The sequence below is a fragment of the Nerophis lumbriciformis genome, linkage group LG35 (assembly GCF_033978685.3).
Source record: "Nerophis lumbriciformis linkage group LG35, RoL_Nlum_v2.1, whole genome shotgun sequence".
In the NCBI taxonomy this organism is placed as follows: domain Eukaryota; kingdom Metazoa; phylum Chordata; class Actinopteri; order Syngnathiformes; family Syngnathidae; genus Nerophis; species Nerophis lumbriciformis.
This window is the reverse complement of record NC_084582.2, coordinates 23030853-23053092: the sequence shown is the minus strand read 5'-3', so window position 1 is coordinate 23053092 and position 22240 is coordinate 23030853. Positions and strand designations below refer to the sequence as shown.

General features: G+C 40.7%; 1 protein-coding gene across 4 annotated transcripts in view; it reads right to left on the bottom strand.

Annotated features, from left to right (window-relative positions):
• LOC133575275 (phosphatidylinositol N-acetylglucosaminyltransferase subunit Y-like) overlaps nucleotides 1–22038 on the bottom strand; it is an 81579-nt gene extending 59541 nt beyond the window's left edge. For all 4 annotated transcript variants that reach the window (XR_012049335.1, XM_061927897.1, XM_061927892.2 and 1 more), the window contains exons 1-2: nucleotides 21900–22038; nucleotides 11525–11689 (exon numbers count right to left, since the gene is read on the bottom strand). Coding sequence is in view for 2 of the 4 variants with exons in the window: in XM_061927892.2 (XP_061783876.1) it covers nucleotides 11525–11688 (164 nt within the window). In the remaining 2 variants the exon portion in view is untranslated. The remainder of the gene's footprint in view (nucleotides 1–11524; nucleotides 11690–21899) is intronic.
• Nucleotides 22039–22240: the final 202 nt, after the last annotated feature.

Sequence of the window (22240 nt, the reverse complement as noted above, 5' to 3'; positions counted from 1 at the left end):
TTCCAGGTACTCCGTCTGGTCCGGTAGCCTTCCTGGGGTTCACAGCCAGGAGCACTCGTCTGACACTGTGCTCCTGTACAGTGAGTGGAGTGGCGCCAGAGCCCGGTGGGGGCGGGGGCAGGGCTGGAGCAGATGAGTGTCGCTGGGGGGTTTCGAAACGGGCAAAGAAACAGTTAAGCTCCTCTGCCAGTGTCGCACTCTGATCCGCAGTTGTCATATTGCAGCCTCTGAAGTTCGTGATGTCATGAATGCCCCGCCACACCTCCCGTGAGTTTTTGCTGGACAGATGGGACTTTATGCACCTCCTGTGGTCCGCCTTTGCTTTTTTAATCCCTCTCTTCAGGTCGGCTCTAGCAACACTGTACAGTGCCCTGTCCCCTGACCTGAAGGCTGCGTCGCGGGCCCTGAGGAGTGTGCGGACCTGGCTGGTCATCCAGGGTTTCTTGTTGGGGTAAACCCGGATGGTTTTTTCCACAGTCACATTCCCGATGCAGAACTTTATGTAGTCCAGCACCGTTCCTGTGGCTGTCTCCAGCTCCTGTTGTTGGAAGAGGTCCCAGTCTGTGTGTTGGAAGCAGTCCTGAAGTTTGGGGAGTGCATCGTCAGGCCAGGTCATAACAGTCTTTGTGATAGGCCTGGCCTGGCGTCTGATGGGGGTGTAGGTAGGAGAGAGCAGGAGGGAAAGATGGTCTGACTGTCCAAGCTGGGGGAGGGGTGTAGCTCTGTACGCGTGCTTTATGTTGGTATACACGTGGTCCAGGGTGTTCTTGCCCCTTGTAGAACACTTCACGTGCTGGTAGAACTTAGGGAGTACAGTCTTCAGATTGGCCTTATTAAAATCCCCTGCTATGATATGAACACCGTCGGGGTGGGCCCGCTGCTGTTCGTTGACGGTGTTCAGCAGAAGAGAGAGCGCTGTGTTTACTTTGGCGTCCGGTGGAATATACACAGCCGTGATGATAACAACAGACAGCTCTCTCGGGAGAAAAAAAGGCCGACATCTAACAGACATGTACTCCACGTCCGGGCAACAGTGCTGTTTAGTGATTGTCCCGTTGTTGCACCAGTTCTCATGCACGTAGATACAGAGCCCCCCTCCTCTGCTCTTACCGGAGTCCTTAGTTCTGTCCCGGCGGAGCAGAGTGCGTCCGGCTAGCTGCATGCTAGCATCGGGTATTTCCGGGTTAAGCCAGGTTTCGGTGATAATCATAGCACAACAGTCCCGAACATAGCGGTTTCCAGCAAGTTGCAACTCCAGGTCGTCCATCTTCTGTACAAGGGATCTGGCATTAGAGAGGAACAGGCTCGGTAGAGGTGGCTTGTGGGGTTGTTTCCTAAGCCTGAGCAAGACGCCGGACCTGCGGCCACGCTTCTGCTTCCTCTCCCTCCTCCGTCTGCGCCGTCTCCCAGACCCGACAACAAACCACGGAGAGCCCTGTGCTCTCGCTATGTCATCTGGGATGTTGTGCTCGTGGTGAAAGTCGCTCGAAACAGATATCTGGTGCGAGTTACCGATATCCAAGAGTGACTGGCGGGTGTACCGGGTGTTTGCAGTACAGGTGGTGCACAAAACTAACCCAACACTGGTTAAAAGCATACATACAAGCATCAGAATGTAATGATATGTAGATGTCAAGCTTGTTCATGTGTGATTTAGCTTCACAAGAAAGACTTATTCTCATTCTGCCTATATTTAGCTTCACAAGAAAGACCAATCTTCATTCTGCCTATCTAATATACTTAACTGACTCGAGTTATGTCATTAAACTAGCTACGACCAGGAACTAAGAAACTACCTAGCAAATAAATTAATCTTAAGATAGCGAATCAACAAGCTGGCAAATCTAAAGTAAACATGAACATCTGTCGGTAGGTATTTTTGTACTTGTTTCATTCGGTAATTACTGAGAACAAAAGGAAAGTTTTGAATGACGTGCTGATTGCTAATGACGAACTAGCGACATGCTACGTTAGCTTAACCCAACAAACAAGCTTCAGTATAAATGTAGTACTTCCTTAACAACAGTCAGTGTGAATTGATTATTTAAACTGACAAACCTTTTATTGTCAGTTTTCCTCGCCACAGGGACACTTTGTTGAGGTTCCGTGTGTGTCCTCTTCTTCAACGTGATGTCAAACGTTTTTGTCACAACTCCTCCACATATTTTTAAGCAATAAAATTGAGTTCAATAAAATCTATTCATGATGGAATGGAGCAGTGGTTAGGAAGCAGAATAGCAATCACACCTTTAATAGGGATCTGAGTTCAATCCCATGTTTAAATGAGATGCCAACAGATTACATTCCCTTATATTTTCCCCAGAAATGTTATTACATTTGTACAAACAGATTAATTACAGTGCTTAGAAAAATTAATAATTTGTGTTTTATATAAACTATATTAAAAACAAAACCTAACTACACTTATCTCCAAAAAAATCTTAAAACAGTGCCACTTTTTCAAGGAACTCAAATTATAGTCAAAGTTGGAACCTGGACTAAACTATTCCAGCTCTGTACTGCGATCTAGTGGTTAAAATTGGGAGGGCATTCTTCACTCACGTTTAGAGTGAACATGGTGCAAAATTACAGTTGCCTGCTGTAGGCTGGTTGAGACAATGTGTGTTGAGACATAACTTGTTGACTTATTGTTTACTTCACAAACTCAGTCTGAACTTGCCATTGATTCACACGATTGGGTTGAGTAAATGCAATTGGCTCTCTAGTCCTCACTACTTCCCTCTGCTGGTGATGAAGGATGAAACGAGTTAGTTAGTGTGCCCTCTACTGGACACGTAGCACAAATACATCTTTGAAGAACACCATGTTACTTGTGTTTTATTAGTGAAAAATATGTTTTGACATCAGTGTCAATCAGCCAACTTTCAGCAGATTGCGATTATTGTCTAATAGTTATGATGGTGGGACGGCTGGTTACACCAGGCCTTGTCTTTATGTTGGGTTTGGTTAGTGTTTTCCGATTTGTGTTAGTTCATGTCTTGTGCTTTTATTTTGGTGGCTCTTCCGGTTTTGTTGGTGTTTTCTCGTGGCTGCTTCACTTTTGTCCCAGAGCATTTCCCCTCACCTGTTTAAGTTTCTATCTTTGTTGTCGGGCCATTCTTGATGTTATCTATTCTCTATTCGCTGGTGACCATAGACAATCCTTTTGGATGCAAAGCGCAAGTACACTCGTACTCTGTGGATGCAGTCAGCTCCACATTTCCTGTGTTTTGTATTTTGTTTTGTTTTCGTCAAAGCCTGTCCGGTCAGAGCACTTCCCTGTTGCTCTCGCTTTTTGTTCATTTATTTTAAAAAATTCTCCTTTTTTACCTCAAGCTCCAACCTCGTTCATTTGCATCCTTAAAATTACAACAAACTCCGGCGTCTCCCATGACGCACCGTTTGTCAACGTTTAACAGATGAGATATTATTAAGCTGCAGTATACGTTAGGTAGATGCTTAGAAGATGCTCACAATAAATGTAAATATGCTTCACACACGAAAAGTAAAAAGTACAAAGCTGCGTCGCAAGGGGGATGTTTGGCGTGATTTTGGGTCTAACACAGCTCAGGAGCGCGGCGGCCATTGCATCCATTTTTGTTCACAAATACCTCCTGGTGGTGGCCATTAAAGCCAATCTGTTGTAAACTGGCATGTTGGGAAGTGTTTAAGATTCCAACGATGCGGAAAACTTTGGGCAGATTGCAGGTTTCAATATCATCCATCCATCCATTTTCTACCGCTTGTCCCTCTATCACAAGGCAAAATACAAAATAAAAAGACGTGCCGCTGGTAAACGCACGTGAAGCTCAAAGCATAAAATGTGGCTCCTCCGATAGCATGAAAAAACTTAGTAGTGTAAGCTAACAGACATTCGCATGCCGATAACAATGGACTAGCGTCCACATGATGGTGGACGGGCATAAAAAAGGGAGTGATTAGGATTTGCAACCGGTGTGAGTCCTGATTAGCCAAATTGATACTGGTGTGAAAAACTCAATCCACCTAGCAACAAGGAAACGTAAACGAGGAAGAAAATGCGTATTGAGAACATAACAGAACACTAAACTAAGGAGAAAAATATTTAACACAAACACAGAATATGACCTGTGAAGACAGGTCAGCCGACGACAAGACGGACATAAGCACCACCACAACCTCAACAGCCAAAGAGTTTCTTTCACAAGTCTTGGGCGTCGCTGCTAATGGCACAGAGGGCGTCCACGATTTGGCCACATACGTGACCGACGAAGAGGCGGACACGGGCAAGAATACTTCAACAGCCATTGTGGTCCACACCCAAGTTCTGGACATGGCTGCTGATGGCGCGGGGGGCGTCCATGGACCGCGAATCCTCGCAGCCGACAGGGAGCTGACTGCCCCAAACTGGAGGCGAAGCTGAAGCTGACTGCAAAGCTTGAGCTGGAAGCGATAAAAGGAAACTGCAGCGGCGCTGTCAGACCTGGTGGAGGCGGCCTTGTTGGACCTACCTGAGAGACTGGTAGCATTTGACCCACTTTAGTCGTTGGCGGCGTCTGACCCACTTGAGTAGCTGGAGCAAGCTTGGCTCGAGCGGACGTCGAAGGTGGAGCGAGCTTGGCTTGAGCGAGCGTCGAAGCTGGAGTGAGCTTGGCTTCAGCGAGTGTCGAAATTGGAGCGAGCTTGGCTTGAACGGGCGTCAACGCTGGAGCAAACTTGGCTTGAGCGGGCGTAGAAGCTGGAGCGAACTTGGATTGAGCGGGCGTCGAAGCTGGAGCGAACTTGGATTAGGCGGGTGTCGAAGCTGGAGCGAGCTTGGCTTGAGCGGGCGTCGAAGCTGGAGCGAGCTTGGCTTGAGCGAGAGTCGAGGCTTGAGCGAGCTTGGCTTGAGCGAGAGTCGAAGCTGGAGCAGGCTTGGCTTGAGCAGACATCGACATAAGAAGCTGACCCTTCATCACTAGCTCTATCAGAACCTTCCGGTACCACTCGTACATCCACGCTGCCCTATACTTCTCTGGATGGTCCCCAATAGATTGCGGCGCAGGAGCAGGAAGTGGAGTGTGTGTGAATCTGTGTGAAACGCGTCACCTGCGCACGCCCCCTTTCATGATTGACGTCAATGTCTACTTGCGGTCATTGGAGGGCGCCATCGTGCCTTCTTCGAACACTAGTGTGACAACATCATGCTACGACAGGCTAGAATCTTGGACGTGCTGGATGACATCCCAAGCCGCGTAAACAGAAGAATGGTGAGAAGTAATCATACCAACATTAGGCTTGAGTGGGAGGAAAGCGCAGCTGACTGTGTCGGCATCTGGCGAGAGAGAGATGCAAATGGGGATCGTGTTGGGGACGACTTCCGGGCGCCCTGAGATCGGTAGCAGCTTTCTGCCTCCGTTAACTTCACCATCAACCAACTCCACGCTTCCATTGTCTTAGTAGAGAGATCCACCTTTGTCTCCTCTTTGCAGAGGTGGGACCAAGTCATTGTTTTGCAAGTCACAAGTAAGTCTCAAGTCTTTGCCCTCAAGTCTCAAGTCAAGTCCCGAGTCAAGACAGGCAAGTCTTGAGTCAAGTCCAAAGTCAAGACTGGAAAGTTTCAAGTCCCAAGTCCTGCATTTTGAGTTTTGAGTCCTTACAAGTCATTTTAACCACAGACTAATATTTTTACACAGATTGTGTATGCTTTTAAAACGCTGTATTTTTTTATTAAAACAAGTGCATTTGAAATTGCAGGAAAAAAAATAGTGCTGACATTGCACTTCATAATAGCACTATTAACCAGTCATTTTAAACATTTAACTCATTCCTTTACAGCAGTGGTCCCCAACCACCGGGCCACGGCCCGGTACCGGTTCGTGGATCAATTGGTACCGGGCCGCACAAGAAATTAAAAACATTTTTTTTTTAATTTATTAAATCAACATAAAAATTTAATTTATTTCTGGTTCCTACATCATATATCAATATAGAGCAATACAGTCTGCAGGGATACAGTCCGTAAGCACACATGATTGTATTTTTCTATTTTTCTATGACGTCTCGTCTGCGCCAGTAGGCATTAGCGCTCGATGCTGCGTCTACTTATAAGATGTCTATGGTTATAACGTTAGCAGTGAGTTTACAGCCTCATTGATTTAACTACACAGCAAATAAAAGTTACGTTACTTAGCCAATAAATGTTAGCTTACATTCAAAACTTAACCTTCTTTGTGTATCTTCAAATGTCGAACGAAGTTGGAAGTTGCTGCGTCTCCATCTGTAATATTCGAAGTCGTCGTTTTAATACCCGAACGAAACCAACTTTGGTATAAATCTTTCTCACTGGCGCGTTGTTTGACAACTCTTGTTCGGTGGTTGTCCTGCAATTTGATTGGATGAATGCTGTGGGACGAAAACAACGTTGATCTAATTTGATTGGCTATTGTACTGAGAGCACACACGCTGACAAGCAGCACACACGCTGATAGATAAGACAGACACGTACAAAATGAAAGCTACGGAGCGCTGAATAACTTTTTAATCTTTGGGTATTGGGGAAAGTAGCAAGTCACGTCAAGTCAAAAGGCTCAAGTCCAAGTGAAGTCACAAGTCATTGATGTTAAAGTCTAAGTCGAGTTGCAAGTCTCTACATTTTGTCAAGTCGAGTCTAAAGTCATCAAATTCATGACTCGAGTCCAAGTCATGTGACTCGAGTCCACACCTCTGCCTCTTTTTCCTTCTGCTCTCATTTCGTTGGAGGATCCTTTGTTTGTCTTTGTCCAAGAGAAACATTTTGTTTGGCTGTCTCAATCTGTCATCTGACTGAGCAGCATCTCTAGACATGAATCGTTTGGCTAAAAAAAAGTTGACCAGGATGACCAAATTGTGGATGTGACAGCAACGGAGTTGAAGCAGTCTGTAGCTCGCTTCGACCAGGTGGAGGAATCCGTGGGTCCTGGGAATCGTGAAGGCGGGCCGAAGCCAGTGAGGTCGGCTTCCGTCCGCATTGACGAGTTTAGGTGAAAATAGATTGGTGTTTGAGCTGGGCGGAACAGAGTAGACCGGGACGGCTTTGCCATTGGGTCCCTGAATTCAAGTCATGTGCTCCTCGGGCAAATAATGGAAACCCTACGCCTCCAATGCCTCCAGTTGTCGCCAGTTCCACTCCAAGAGGCCTTCGAACGAAAGGGTCCTCCTCGAAATTGCTTGTCGGCTGGTCCATTCTGTTGTAAGCTGGCATGTTGGGAAGTGTTTGTGATTTCAAAGATGCAGAGTACTTTGATCTGCTTGCAGGTAACAATGTGGCGTTAACCCACTTTTTGTGTCTTTTTACGCATGGAGATTAGAAAGAACGCGCATTTTAAGCATTGAAATCAGAAAGGACGCACATTTCCGGAGATGCAGTTTTTTTTTTACTGACCCTGCCTTCTCCGGGTCAAAACTCCGGTTAGCTTGTTTTGCTGGTGTTGTGCCAAAATGTGATTCCCTGCCAAAAATATATTTCCTTCGCGGGACCGCGCACCGCTTGCTAAACATGCATTGCTTGGCTTCGTTTGTCCACAGCGGATTATTAGATGTAAGACAAATACTTTATCTTCATGGTTATTGTAATGCTACGTGTTTGACATTATTCAAGCCTTTATCGTGTGCGGAAAATTGACAAATTGCCTTTTCTGTGGTATTAATGAGATTTAAAGGACTGTTGTTAGTCCTATGTTGTGATTAAAACCTATTTCTTGTTTGGCAGATACATACAATTGTAACTGTTATTTCTTTGTGCACATAATAAATATTTATAAAGTGTTTCGATGTGTTCATTTATGTAAAATGTTCATTATATGTAATATTGACAAAAAGTGATTCAACGTAATATTTTGATATTTAAAGTTAAAGTACCAATGATTGCCACACACACACTAGGTGTGGTGAAATTTGTCCTCTGCATTTGACCCATCACCCTTGATCACCCCCTGGGAGGTGAGGGGAGCAGTGGGCAGCAGCGGTGCCTGCCGTGCCCGGGAATGATTTTTGGTGATTTAACCCCCAATTCCAACCCTTGATGCTGAGTGCCAAGCAGGGGTAATGGGTCCCATTTTTATATACTTTGTGACTTTTTACACATTGGAATCAGAAAGGACACGCATTTTCGTAAGTCCGCACGTCCCCGGGATGCTGATTTTTTTATTCTTTTTTACCGACCCTGTCTACTACGCTTGCTTGCTTTTTTTTTCATCGATTATCGCTTTCCGCCAGTGTTTTGTTTATATTTGCCATCCCGGTTTATTGCGTTTTTATTGGTCGTCTTCAAAGTAATGAACTTTCCGGTACAATTTCTTAAATTTTGATTCGCCGAAAGTTTTATCAATCACAAATACTGCCTCAGTTTGCACTCGGACAACTTTACCTCGAAGGGCTGTCAAAAGAAAGACTTCATAGTAAACACTAAGGTGAGTGTAAAGTCAATCTTTTTAACTTTATCCTGTGCCATTTCTCCAGTAAATTAGTTGTTTTAGTCTTTGCGAGTCCATGGAAACTTCACTTTTGTCTCCTGCTGGAGCGACATCGTTCGAGGCTGGAGACAGGCTAGCTGTTAGCTTCAAGCTAACCAGCGCCCGACCAGACTCCTCCACCCCAAAAACATACTTTGCAGGTCACCAAACGGGGAAAATATGTGCCGTTTGAAATGTTAATGTGAGAGGAGTATTCAAAAGGAGTCTCTTGGAGAAGTGGCTGACAAACTAGCAAGTGTCGATCGCATCGCTGACAGTGACGTCATCACCGTCATTGTTTACTGAAGCAGAGATGCTGACTGCGTTATGATAAATGCGCATGCGTCGCCAGGCTGCTTTTTATCAATAGATTTATTAGATTAAATGTTTTATAATCTATAACAGGGCCGTCAAAAGTGTGGTCCGGAGGCCATTTGCAGCCCGCTGCTAATGTTTTAAAGGCCTGCGGCACATTCTAAAAATATAAAAAATATTTAAAAAAACATAACAGAAGTGGAATAAAAAAGCTTACAGGTGAAATGTAATTTAGAAAAAGTTGCAATGTTGACTAACAGAACAAAGATGGTTTTTTTCGTTAAAACTGTCATTGCTCAAAACATAATATTGAATCAAAATCAATGTTTTTATGAATTATTGACCTATCCAAGGCTCCGATTACTTCACAAAAAATATTCCACTGTGAAAAATATTTTTTGTGGAAAATTTTGTGTGTTTGCCATAAAAAAACAGTTTTCTTTGACAAAAAGGGCAGAAAACAAACAAACAAAAAAACAACATAAAAACATAACAAAAAAAACTCACGATTTAAGTGTTACATAAATCATGTATGTATGTCCTGGCACACGATTATCATAATTTCATGACCGAAGCAAAACACTTTTTATACTTTTATACTGAAATAAATACACCTACAACTTATTAAATACAAACATAGAAAAAACTACCGGCAGCTGTAAAGTTTAGACCCATGAAGGAAAGAAGAAAGTGAATGAATGTTTATAACTTAATACATTTACATATGCATACAAATTTTTTTCTTTTGTATTGTTTTTTTTATGAATTAAGTAACATTTATGACAACCTTTTAACCAAAACACAATATAGAATGTGAGATATAACAGGATAATGCATACAGTACATTTATCATTTGTTTTCAAAACGGTTACAATAAAGTGGGATCCCAAACATTTACTGTGGGACCCCATTTTTATGACTTGATGGGGTCCCTGGGAAAATTGAAAATTCCTAGCACCAACACTGAATATGTTACTGCATATGTCAGCAGACTAATTAGGAGCCTTTGTTTGTTTATTTACTACTAAAAGACAATTTGTCTAATAAGTTCACTATTTTATTTAAGGACAACATTTTTCTTTGATTGCAATAAGAAACAGATGTTTAATGTACCGCAAGATATTTTGTTCAAATAAAACCGATAATGCCATTTTTTATGGTCGCCTTTGTTTCGAAAAGTATTGAAAAACATTTTGGTACATGTACCAAAATGTTGACATCGGGACAACCCTATTACTATTAAAGTAAACTGTATTGATGTTTATTTATCTATTCATTTAATGATATATTGTTGTTGTAATTAGGGTTGAAAAAGAAAGTGAACAACTGTGTTAGAAATTGTTACTAGACAGAAAAAGGGTGGATTAAAAAAGCTCTACTTCTTCCTACTCCTTTTCGGACATGTTAGAATGTGAAACTGTAAACGTGATGTAAACATTGTAGCTGTAAATATGTTCTAAACACATCACATCACGTGACAACCGTGAGGAAGGCAACAGCTGTAGCCGAAACCATCAGGTAAGTAAACACACAGGTCTGTGTTTAAGAATAACAAATTGCATTAATTATTGAAGACCTAATGAACCTCTTTGGATTACCGTATTTTTCGGATTATAAATCGCAGTTTTTTTCATAGTTTGGCCGGGGGTGCGACATATACTCCGGAGCGACTTATGTGTGAAATTATTAACACATTACCGAAAAATATCAAATACTATTATTTATCTCATTCGCGTAAAAGACGAAGCAAATGTCCGCAATCGTCACACACACGTCAGCAATCGTCACACACGTCAACCAATAAGAATTCGGCGGAGCGGGTCATGGCAGAAGTGCATTGTGCGTCATGGCAGAAGTGCATTGTGGGTCATGGGATGCTAACTGCTGCTACATCCGTAGCTACTGAAATGGAATATTTCAACATTGCTGTAACTTAGAAAAACTGAGAAGAATGGCACCGAAAAGGAAATCATATACTGCAGATTACTAGCCGGACGTAGTGAAATATGCAGCAGAAAACGGAGATCGAGCAGCAAAAAGAAAGGGAGCGGCACATACCAGTAGCGATGAGGAAGAAGATTTCATCGGATTTAGCGATCATCGGATTTAGCGATTAGGAGTGACAGATTGTTTGGTAAACGTATAGCATGTTCTATATGTTATAGTTATTTGAATGACTCTTACCATAATATGTTACGTAAACATACCAGGCACGTTCTCTGTTGGTTTTTTATGCGTCATATAACGTACACTTATTCAGCCTGTTGTTCACTATTCTTTATTAATTTTAAATTGCCTTTCAAATGTCTATTCTTGGTGTTGGATTTTATCAAATAAATTTCCCCCAAAAATGCGACTTATACTCGAGTGAGACGTAAATATATGTTTTTTTCCTTCTTTATTATGCATTTTCGGCCGGTGTGACGTATTCTCCGGAGTGACTTATAATCTGAAAAATACGGTACATCATGATGAGTGAGGCTTGTCGAGAGACTCCATTGCTGCAGTAGAAAAACAAACAAAACTGGACCGCGTATGTGCCACGAAAGATGGACAAAAACTGGATTACCCGGCAAAAACAGGAAGTTTGATATGTATGCAGATGAGAAAATACTGTTGGCGACTCACGAGTGAAGAGGGGTGCGTGTCTGCGGTGAAAGCAGCTAAGCAGACTAGAGAACAGCTCTCACAAGAATTCAAATAAATGCCCCGTCCGATATAAAAAGCATATTTGGAGAAAATTATTGTCAATGACTTACTTATTTCGCCAGCATTGGACAGAAGCAGCAGACCTCCATTTCACTGTGTCCAATGCAAGACTCTCCAGATCAGTTGTGATCTTTCTCCATGCGGGTGACCCTTTCCTCTCCCCATGCCGCGGGTCCACTCTGGTGAGGACCTTTCGGTGTCTTCCTTCTTCCATCCTGTCGATGAGTAATTTTTTTTTTTTTAATTAAAAAAGAGGACTTTACTAATGCAGGGCAACAGACTGGTACTTGAGCAGTGTTTATTACCATCTACTTCACTAATTATTGTAATTTTAATACTACATAATGCCATCATGTGTGTGTAGCTTCTGAAGTAGTTCTGTTGTAAAAGGTTGTTAAAAAACGGGTTGAAAAAGGACGGTAAAGATACACGTAAAAATGCCAAATATCGGTGCCGATAATTTGTCGATCCTTAACACTGAATCAGAGATACTCTTATTTATTTACAGACATAATTTTGTATTACATTATTGTTTATTTTGTTAATATCAGAGTCTGTTCTGCAAAAAGATGATCTCTAGAAGCACACAGCTAATGGACAGGAACCCACAGTTAAAATATACATCATCATATAATATACAGTACAATACAATTCCTTTCAAAATCTACCAACCAAATACACATTTACAATTTCATACCAACCTACCAACAGGTTGACATTTATAAAAAAGGAATCTTTAAAATCCGCCAAATCAGTCTCGATTTCCTATTATTCAAATTTTATTAAAAAGATGCATCTTGAAGATGTGCGATCATCTCATCATACACACAGAGGTCAAGACCAAAATTATGTGACTAATGTGAATCCCTCAACCATAAGGGCCGTGCTAAATAAACTATGCATAACGTCGCAATACACGTCGCTTAAAACGATTTTTAAAAATGTTTACAGAATGTTATTCTTTTCTAAAACTATCAATCTCATTCCAGATCATTGGGCCTCAACGGGCTATACTAAAGCTTGTACACTTTAGATGACCATGTTTCCCTCTTAATAAAGGTTTGCTTCTGGTGTTAAATCTATGAGAAGTAGTAGTCACTGTAATGAGCTGGCAGAGTCTAGAATTTAATTTGTATACTGCATTATACATAATACAAGCACTGTGGAAGCTGTTGCACTCAGTAAGCTTCAAAAGAGTGTACCCATAAAAAAGAGGATTTGAGGGAGCATTAATGTTTCCCCATTAATGCTCACACACGAATGACTTTCTTCTAAAGAATCTCCAGTTTTTTAAAATAACTGGGATACGTGTTATACCATACGACATTGCAATAGTTTATATATGGTTCAAAAAGTCCGATACAAAATTAGGAGAGCGTTAAGTGGAAGAAACTGCCTCAATTTTGAGAGTACACCGACATATTTAGATAACTTATTCATTAAATATTCGATATGCTTTTCAAATGTATAAATCCATACATATATATACACCAAGGAATTTAGTGCTCTCAACTCTCTCAATTGCTTTACCATTTATTTTAATCAGTATCCTATCAAAAGTTGTTACGGCTTCTTTTTGAACAAAATATAATAAAGTTTGTTTTCTTTATATTTAAGGATAATTTATTACATTTGAACCAATTATCTACTTTAACTAATTCACTATTGACGATAGCTTGAAGGCTTTCAGGATGTTTGTGTGACAAGAATACATTTGTGTCATCAGCAAAAATGACTGTGAAGAATAATTAATGAGTTCACAAAGTCATTTATATATAATATAATAAAGAACTCTTTATTTTAAAAATGCATAATTCTCCTAATATTCATCGCAAGAAAACAATACTTATATATTTTTTTACTCTCTGAAATACTCATTCATGTTGCTAAGCTGTAAAATCGCCAGAGGTGGGTAGTAACGCGCTACATTTACTCCGTTACATCTACTTGAGTAACTTTTGGGATAAATTGTACTTCTAAGAGTAGTTTTAATGCAACTTACTTTTACTTGAGTATATTTATAGAGAAGAAACGCTACTTTTACTCCGCTACTTTTATCTACATTCAGCTCGCTACTCGCTACTAATTTTTATCGATCTGTTAATGCACGCTTTGTTTGTTTTGGTCTGTCAGACAGACCTTCAAAGTGCCTGCCTTACTGGTGACGTTTCACTCCGTTCCACCAATAAAATGCAGTCACTAGTGACGTTTGACTCCGTTCCACCAATCAGATGCAGTCACTGGTGACGTTGGACCAATCAAACAGAGCCAGGCGGTCACATGACCTGACTTAAACAAGTTGAAAAACTTATTGGGGTGTTACCATTTAGTGGTCAATTGTACGGAATATGTACTGTACTGTGCAATCTACTAATACAAGTTTCAATCAATCAATCAAAAGTGTGAAGGAAAAAAGACACTTTTTTATTTCAAACGTACATCCCGTCACAAGCCTAAAGACTGACTGCACAGTTCCTGTCTTCACAATAAAAGTGCCGCTCCATCGCGCCTGCGCTTTCAAAATAAGAGTCTCCGAAAGCCAGCGCAAACAAGCTAGCAAGCTACGGAATTTGCCGCCAATGTATTTCTTGTAAAGTGTGTGAAAACGAATATGGAAGCTGGACAAATAAGATACCAAAAACCAACCACTTCAGTGTTTCCCACAGGACGGGCATCTATTTGTGGTGGTGTGGTCGGAGGGCGGGGGCGGCAGCGGCGATGACCGAGAAGAACGCGGAGTTGGAATATAATTACAACATTTTATGTACATATTTATATAAAGATTTGAACAATTAGTGATTCACTGAAATATATTTATTAATTGTGGTTCTTACAAAAAATATATCTTATAAAATATAAAAGCTAAAATGTCTCTTAAAGCTCTGCCCCTTTAATTAGTGAATACTAAATAATTTAACTTTAGCCTACTACTACAACCATATTATTTACCAGCAACATGAAGTGAAACAGAGGCAGAGGTGTCCTGCCACAGTCAGTCAACCTCCTCCTCCTCCTCCTGCTGCTGAACAGGTCGCACCTGTGGTCCGGACTGTAGGCCTACCTCCTCTCCAAGTCGAGCCCTTTTCGGCCGTTGAAAATATATTTCTATACTCATCTGTGTGAAGGAGTGAACATCCAACATTAGAATTTATTACTAACGAGCAGAAGCGCTCTATGTACAGTGCCGTCTAACCTTAAGCGGCAGCAACTCAACACATGCAGGGTTCAACGTTAAGGTTTTTTCTACTTGCCCGACTTCTCAAATCTACTTGCCCCAATATTTTTACTTGTCCTGCCTAGGTTTTTTTCTGGCTGTGTAGTGCTCATGGCTTATATCTTACTAAAATCCTTCCCGTTGACTATTTACAACACTACACAGTATTTATTATTATTATTATCAATCAATCAATCAATCTTTATTTATATAGCCCTAAATCACAAGTGTCTCAAAGGGCTGCACAAGCCACAACGACATCCTCGGTACAAAGCCCACATACGGGCAAGGAAAAACTCACCCCAGTGGGACGTCGATGTGAATGACTATGAGAAACCTTGGAGAGGACCGCATATGTGGGTAACCCCCCCCCTCTAGGGGAGACCGAAAGCAATGGATGTCGAGTGGGTCTGACATAATATTGTGAGAGTCCAGTCCATAGTCTATAATTACATTTAAATGGCATTGCATACATGTAAAATTAAATGCTATTTCACATTATTTGACCAGTAGCAGTTACACCCATCTGAACAGGTCAGCCACCTGTTTAAAGCCCGATCACAGTTGAAATCTTGAAATGAAGGGCCTTTAATGGCCAAAACATTAACCTGGACAACATTTTAACAGCTGGTTGGCTCAGATTGTATTCTTTTCATTGCATTCACATGCTGCAGTGGACAGTGGACAATTTAGCTTCAGTCCATGTGTGTTTATTGACAACATGGTTATAACCTGGACACGTTAGCTCGTCGGTATTGTAACACGTGACTGTTACTACGTGCGTCTGCCCCGGGCCACGAGTCAAACAGCGGCGGTGTTAATGAAGCAGCGTCAGGCTGCTCACCGTCAGTGAAACGCTCGGTGAAATCACGGATTAACGTTAAATATATGACGAGCCGCGAGCGATGCAGCTATAACCTATCTACAAGTGATGGGTTGATGAGGCGTCATGAAGCGTTTCGACACATTGCAAAACTGTATTGATACTGTGTCGATACTGTGTCACTAAATACTGACATCTGCTGGACATTAAAAATCCCTACAGGCAACCTATGGACCGACTCAACTGACACTGATTTTATGACCTAGTACAGTGGTTCTCAAATGGGGGTACGCGAACCCCTGGGGGTACTTGAAGGTATACCAAGGGGTACGTGAGATTTTAAAAAAATATTCTAAAAATAGTAACAATTCAAAAATCCTTTATAAATATATTTATTGAATAATACTTCAACAAAATATGAATGTAAGTTCATAAACTCAGTGAAGGTTTGTCACTAAAATGTCTGTCAAAAAGAATTGTGAAAAGAAATGCAACAATGCAATATTCAGTGTTGACAGCTAGATTGTTTGTGGACATGTTCCATAAATATTGATGTTAAAGATTTTTTTTTTGTGAAGAAATGTTTAGAATTAAGTTGATGAATCCAGATGGATCTCTAATACAATCCCCAAAGAGGGCACTTTAAGTTGATGATTACTTCTATGTGTAGAAATCTTTATTTATAATTGAATCACTTGTTTATTTTTCAACAAGTTTTTAGTTATTTTTATATCTTTTTTCCAAATAGTTCAAGAAAGACCACTACAAATGAGCAATATTTTGCACTGTTATACAATTTAATAAATCAGAAACTGATGACATAGTGCTGTATTTTACTTCTTTATCTTTTTTTTTCAACCAAAAATGCTTTGCTCTGATTAGGGGGTACTTGAATTAAAAAAAATTCACAGGGGGTACATTGCTGAAAAAAGGTTGAGAACCACTGACCTAGTATATACAATAATATAAACCAAGTCATTGTATTTCATTTAGGATTATTTCATAACTTCATTTAAATAAAAATATATTTTTTGTCTTTTTAGACACAGTCAATAAATAATGTGAACATGTATCATAACATGGAAATCTAAGAGAACGTGTTGTGAATGAGGATGCTTGTGGACCTGGAAATTATTATTTAATTTTTTTTACACATTTTTATTTAAAAAAAAACAGTTTTTCCAACGTATTCAATTTTAGACGCTTTCTCTTCTTAGTTATTATTTCTCCGGCTGTAGAAAAGACCTGGTCACAGGGCACAGAGGAGGCGTCAGTGCGACACAGTTCGCGTATCGGTCACGTGACCAAAACATCTCATGATCGGTCACGTGACTTTCTAAAAGCGGTACGCGCACCGACACAGGGTTTCGCTCTTTGAGCTCGACGCATGCGCCGATGCATCGGTGTTGCCGTACCCATCACTACTATCTACCTATAACCTGTAAAAATGAAGCAATGCTACCACGCTAGCAAGCGTTAGCTAGCCGGCTATGAGCCACCAAGCTGCTAACTGTCGCCAAAAGGCACCATTTAAGTTTCTTTCCCCATGGCATCCTGGATCAAGGCTTTCAGCAGCTTTTGGACGTTTGAGGTAGAAACGTAGGAAGCGCCATCATTATGAAAAGTAGCCGTCGAGTATTTTGATTCGGTCCGTCCGTCACGTCCGTCCGTCCCTCTTCTTCTTCTTGCTATTGGCGGAGTTACAATGCATAGTAGGCTACCGCCACCTACTGCACCGGAGGTGTAACTACAAGCAACATTCACAGACAGTCCCATTGCTTTTATGAGCGGTCGAGCGAGTCAAAAGCCGAAAAATCCATTTGTGGCGGACATAATTCTTTCGTGGCGGGCCGCCACAAATAAATGAATGTGTGGGAAACACTGCACTTTCATGTGGTATTAGACAGAAAGGAGGAACTTTTTTTCTCCTGCATTTGAAAACGTGGACGTTAAGCACTGCTGTCTGATTACAATCAATGCAAGTCATCAGAATCAGGTAATACACCAACTTATATTCTTGTCAACATGAAAGAAAGGAATCTATATGTGTTAAACATGCATGTATATTCATTAAAACACCTTTAACATGTAAACAAAAACGGCAAAATAAATAAATATAAATGATATACTGTATATATCAATGTATGTGTATATATGTATATATGTATGTATGTATATATATATATATATATATATATATATGATATGTGTGTGTATGTTACTCATCAGTTACTCAGTACTTGAGTAGTTTTTTCACAACATACTTTTTACTTTTACTCAAGTAAATATTTGGGTGACTACTCATTACTTTTACTTGAGTAATAAATCTCTAAAGTAACAGTACTCTTACTTGAGTACAATTTCTGGCTACTCTACCCACCTCTGAAAATCGCCATATGTTCGACAAAGACTTAGCAAAAATTTAAATGCAAAAACCACAAACTATGTCTCTGCTTACAATACACTGAACAGAACTTGTCGCCACGCAAAATGATACACACAAAATGAATGGAAATGGAACATTAGATGACCTGTCTAGAAGGAAAACAACAACTTGCACGTCCAAAGTTAGTCCAAGACTTGCCCGCAATGCCCTCCATCTTGAAAATGCTGGACCATAATTTTTGGGCTGTTCTTTGTTCTTTTTAGATGTACAGCATCTTTCTTTTCGTCCTCTTCTTGTTTTGTTTTTTAGCAGTATGGCTAGTAATAACAATATGAGGGTTCGGCAGCCATGCTTTACTGCAAACAAGTTTGCACCATCCACGCCCTTCACTATATATGTGTCAGCCAATAAGGAGGCTCCTTCCGGCTCTGCTCACCCCTCCTTTCTCTAAATCAGGGGCTTCAAACATACGGGCCGCGAACAGGTTTTATCCTGCCTGCGGGATGAGTTTGCCAAGTATAAAAATGAGCCGACATTTTTTATGAAAGAAACTGCTGTTCTACATGTGTTCACTAGATGTCGCAATAGCAATTATTTTTATCTTTGTAGATTATGCTACATATGTAAAAAATAAAATAAACCATATGATGTTAGTGCACCAGTCGAGGAAAATGAACAAACTACATAAATAACATACTGTAATTTGATTTTGATATTATCTTTTTATCTTGATACATTGGAAATTAACACCAATGAGTTGACTGATAAACATTATCACATAATTTACTCAGAAAGTATAAATAACGACAAATAAAGATAGAATACTATTAACCGCAACATGTAAGAGTAAAAAAACCCCAACAACATTATGATTTGTACATTTTCAGAATGAGCTTGATCTAATTTAAAACAAAGAAAACAATCTGAAGTTGTCTTAATTTAAAAGTTATCGTGCTGTGATTTTTACCAGTCTGGCCCACTTGGGAGTAGATTTTTCTCCATGTGGCCCCCGATCTAAAATGAGTTTGACACCCCTGCTCTAAATCCAGTAGTTGGATCTGGAGGGGTTGACCACCAGGAAGACAATATTCTGGGGTTTGGTTTACTAATATAGTTATAAGGCAGACAGACAGACAAAACGCAGACATACATTTTTTTTCAGAAATGATTAATGTTACGATATACTGATTTTTTTGTTTTGTTAAAGAATATGACCTAGGTCAGTGTTTTTCAACCTTTTTTGGGCCAAGGCCATTTTTTACGTTGACAAAATGTGGAGGCACACCACCAGCAGAAATCATTAAAAAACGAAACTCAGTTGACAGTAAAAAGTCGTTGTCGTAATTGTTGCATATGACTTTAAATCATAACCAACTATGCATCACTATAGCTCTTGTCTCAAAGTAGGTGTACTGTCACCACCTGTCACATCACACCCTGACTTATTTGGACTTTTTTGCTGTTTTCCTGTGTGTAGTGCAGTGTTTCCCACACATTCATTTATTTGTGGCGGCCCGCCACGAAAGAATTACGTCCGCCACAAATGGATTTTTCGGCTTTTGACTCGCTCGACCGCTCATAAAAGCAATGGGACTCTGTCTGTGAATGTACCTTGTAGTTACAACTCCGGTGCAGTAGGTGGCGGTAGCCTACTATGCATTGTAACTCCGCCAATAGCACTTAATTCACCTGGTGGGCCAGAAGAAGACGAAGAAGACGAAGAAGACGAAGACGGACGGACGGGATCAAAATACGAGGGTAATATAGGTTATGGTAGATAGGTTATAGCTGCATCGCTCGCGGCTCGACATATATTTAACGTTAATCCGTGTTTCACTGACGGTGAGCAGCCTGACGCTGCTTCATTAACACCGCCGCTGTTTGACTCTGGGTCCGGGGCAGACGGACGTAATAACAATCACCTGTTTTCATACCGACGAGCTAACGTGTCCAGGTTATAACCCTGTTGTCAATAAACACCCGTGGAGACGGTGCTTCAGATACTACATTAATACTCAAGCTAAAATGTCCACTGTCCACTGCAGCATGTGAATGCAATGAAAATAATAAAATCTGAGCCAACCAGCTGTTAAAATGTTGTCCAGGTTAATGTTTTGGCCATTAAAGGCCCTTCATTTCAAGATTTCAACTGTGATCGGGCTTTAAACAGGTGGCTGACCTGTTCAGATGGGTGTAACTGCTACTGGTCAAATAATGTGAAATAGCATTTAATTTTACATGTATGCAATGCCATTTAAATGTAATTATAGATAATAATAATAATAAATACTGTGTAGTGTTGTAAATAGTCAACGGGAAGGATTTTAGTAAGATATAAGCCATGAGCACTACACAGCCAGAAAAAAACCTAGGCAGAACAAGTAAAAATATTGGGGCAAGTAGATTTGAGAAGTCGGGCAAGTAGAAAAATTAGGGCGGAGGGAACAGGTGAGACTCAGCAAACACTGAAAAATAAAGCAGGGTCAGATCAGAAATGCACTTTTCTCATGAAAAGGGTCCTAATTTATATTCTTATGTGCCTTATAGAGAGGACCACGACAAAACATACACCTCTGCCTCTGTTTCACTTTATGTTGCTGGTAAATAATATGGTTGTAGTAGTAGGCTAAAGTTAAATTATTTAGTATGCACTAATTAAAGGGGCAGAGCTTTAAGAGACATTTTAGCTTTTATATTTTATAAGATATATTTTTTGTAAGAACCACAATTAATAAATATATTTCAGTGAATAACTAATTGTTCAAATCTGTATATAAATATGTACATAAAGTGTTGTAATTATATTCCAACTCCGCGTTCTTCTTGGTCATCGCCGCTGCCGCCGCCACCCCCCACCCCCGACCACACCACCACAAATAGATGCCTGTCCTGTGGGAAACACTGTAGTGTTTTACTTCTTGTCATGCGCTCCTATTTTGGTGGCTTTTTCTCTTATTTTTGGTATTTTCCTGTAGCAGTTTCATGTCTTCCTTTGAGCGATATTTCCCGCATCTACTTTGTTTTAGCAATCAAGAATATTTGAGTTGTTTTTATCCTTCTTTGTGGGGGCATTGTTGATTGTCATGTCATGTACATTGTCTTTGCTCCAGTCAGTCTTTGCTGTTGTCCAGCATCCTGTTTTTGTTTACTTTGTAGCCAGTTCAGTTTTAGTTTCGTTCTGCATAGCCTTCCCTAAGCTTCAATGCCTTTTCTTAGGGGCACTCACCTTTTTTTTTATTTTTGGTTTAAGCATTAGACACCTTTTTACCTGCACACTGCCTCCCGCTGTTTCCCACATCTACAAAGCAATTAGCTACCGGCTGCCACCTACTGATATGGAAGAGTATTACACGGTTACTCTGCCGAGCTCTAGACAGCACCGTCACTCAACAACAACGCATAATTTGCAGGCTATAATTACTGGTTTGCAAAAAATATTTTTAACCCATATGGGTGAAATGAGATAATCTCCCACGGCACACTAGACTGTATGTCACGGCACACTAGTGTGCCGCGGCACAGTGGTTAAAAAATACTGACCTAGGTCACCCCAACTTCATTTACATTTTACATAACACATACCTACACAATGCGCTTCAGAAATCAACAAAATAGCGATTTCATGTAACACAAGCAGACATATCGACATTGTGTGCAATGGGGGAGCCGTCGAGTATTTGAAGTTGACAGCGAATGATGAAACATAATCCCCATATTAAATTACAACATAAAAACATGAACGCCAACGAGGAATAAGTTTAGTGAAAATGCTATTTAAGTTCATGACGAAGAGTGCTTTAACTCCCGGGACCCTTCCATGGTACATTTTTTGTATGAACATGTTGGTCAAAGGCAGTTGCTATATCGCTTGTTAGCTTACTTTAGCTTAGCATCAACTCGACTTTAGAAAGATAAGAGCGAGCCGCGTTAGCCTATCACCAAGTGAAGATGCTGTTTTAGCAACTATGTTCGTCCAAATACAAATAATACAATATACATTACCTTGTAGATATTTATGTTTGGCGGCGGTCAAAAGGTTAAACTAAAATAAAGGAGATACGTTGGTAGTCGGAGCGTAGTTCGTCGAAGGAAAAAGGGACCGATAGCTTTCAACTTGTAAACGTCACGTCATGGACACGATGTAGGTACTGTGAACGCGCTTTCCCGCGGGCTGGTCAACCAATCATGAGACAGTTTGTTCGGAGGTCAGACTCAAATTACAAGGTGATATGTTAAGGGGCGTGGCTAGCACAGTTGCCAGTTTGTGACAAATAAGGTTGATTTGTGTTGGGATGAGAAACAGGGCGGCCATCTTGGGGTGGGCGGGGGGGGGGGGGTTCCTT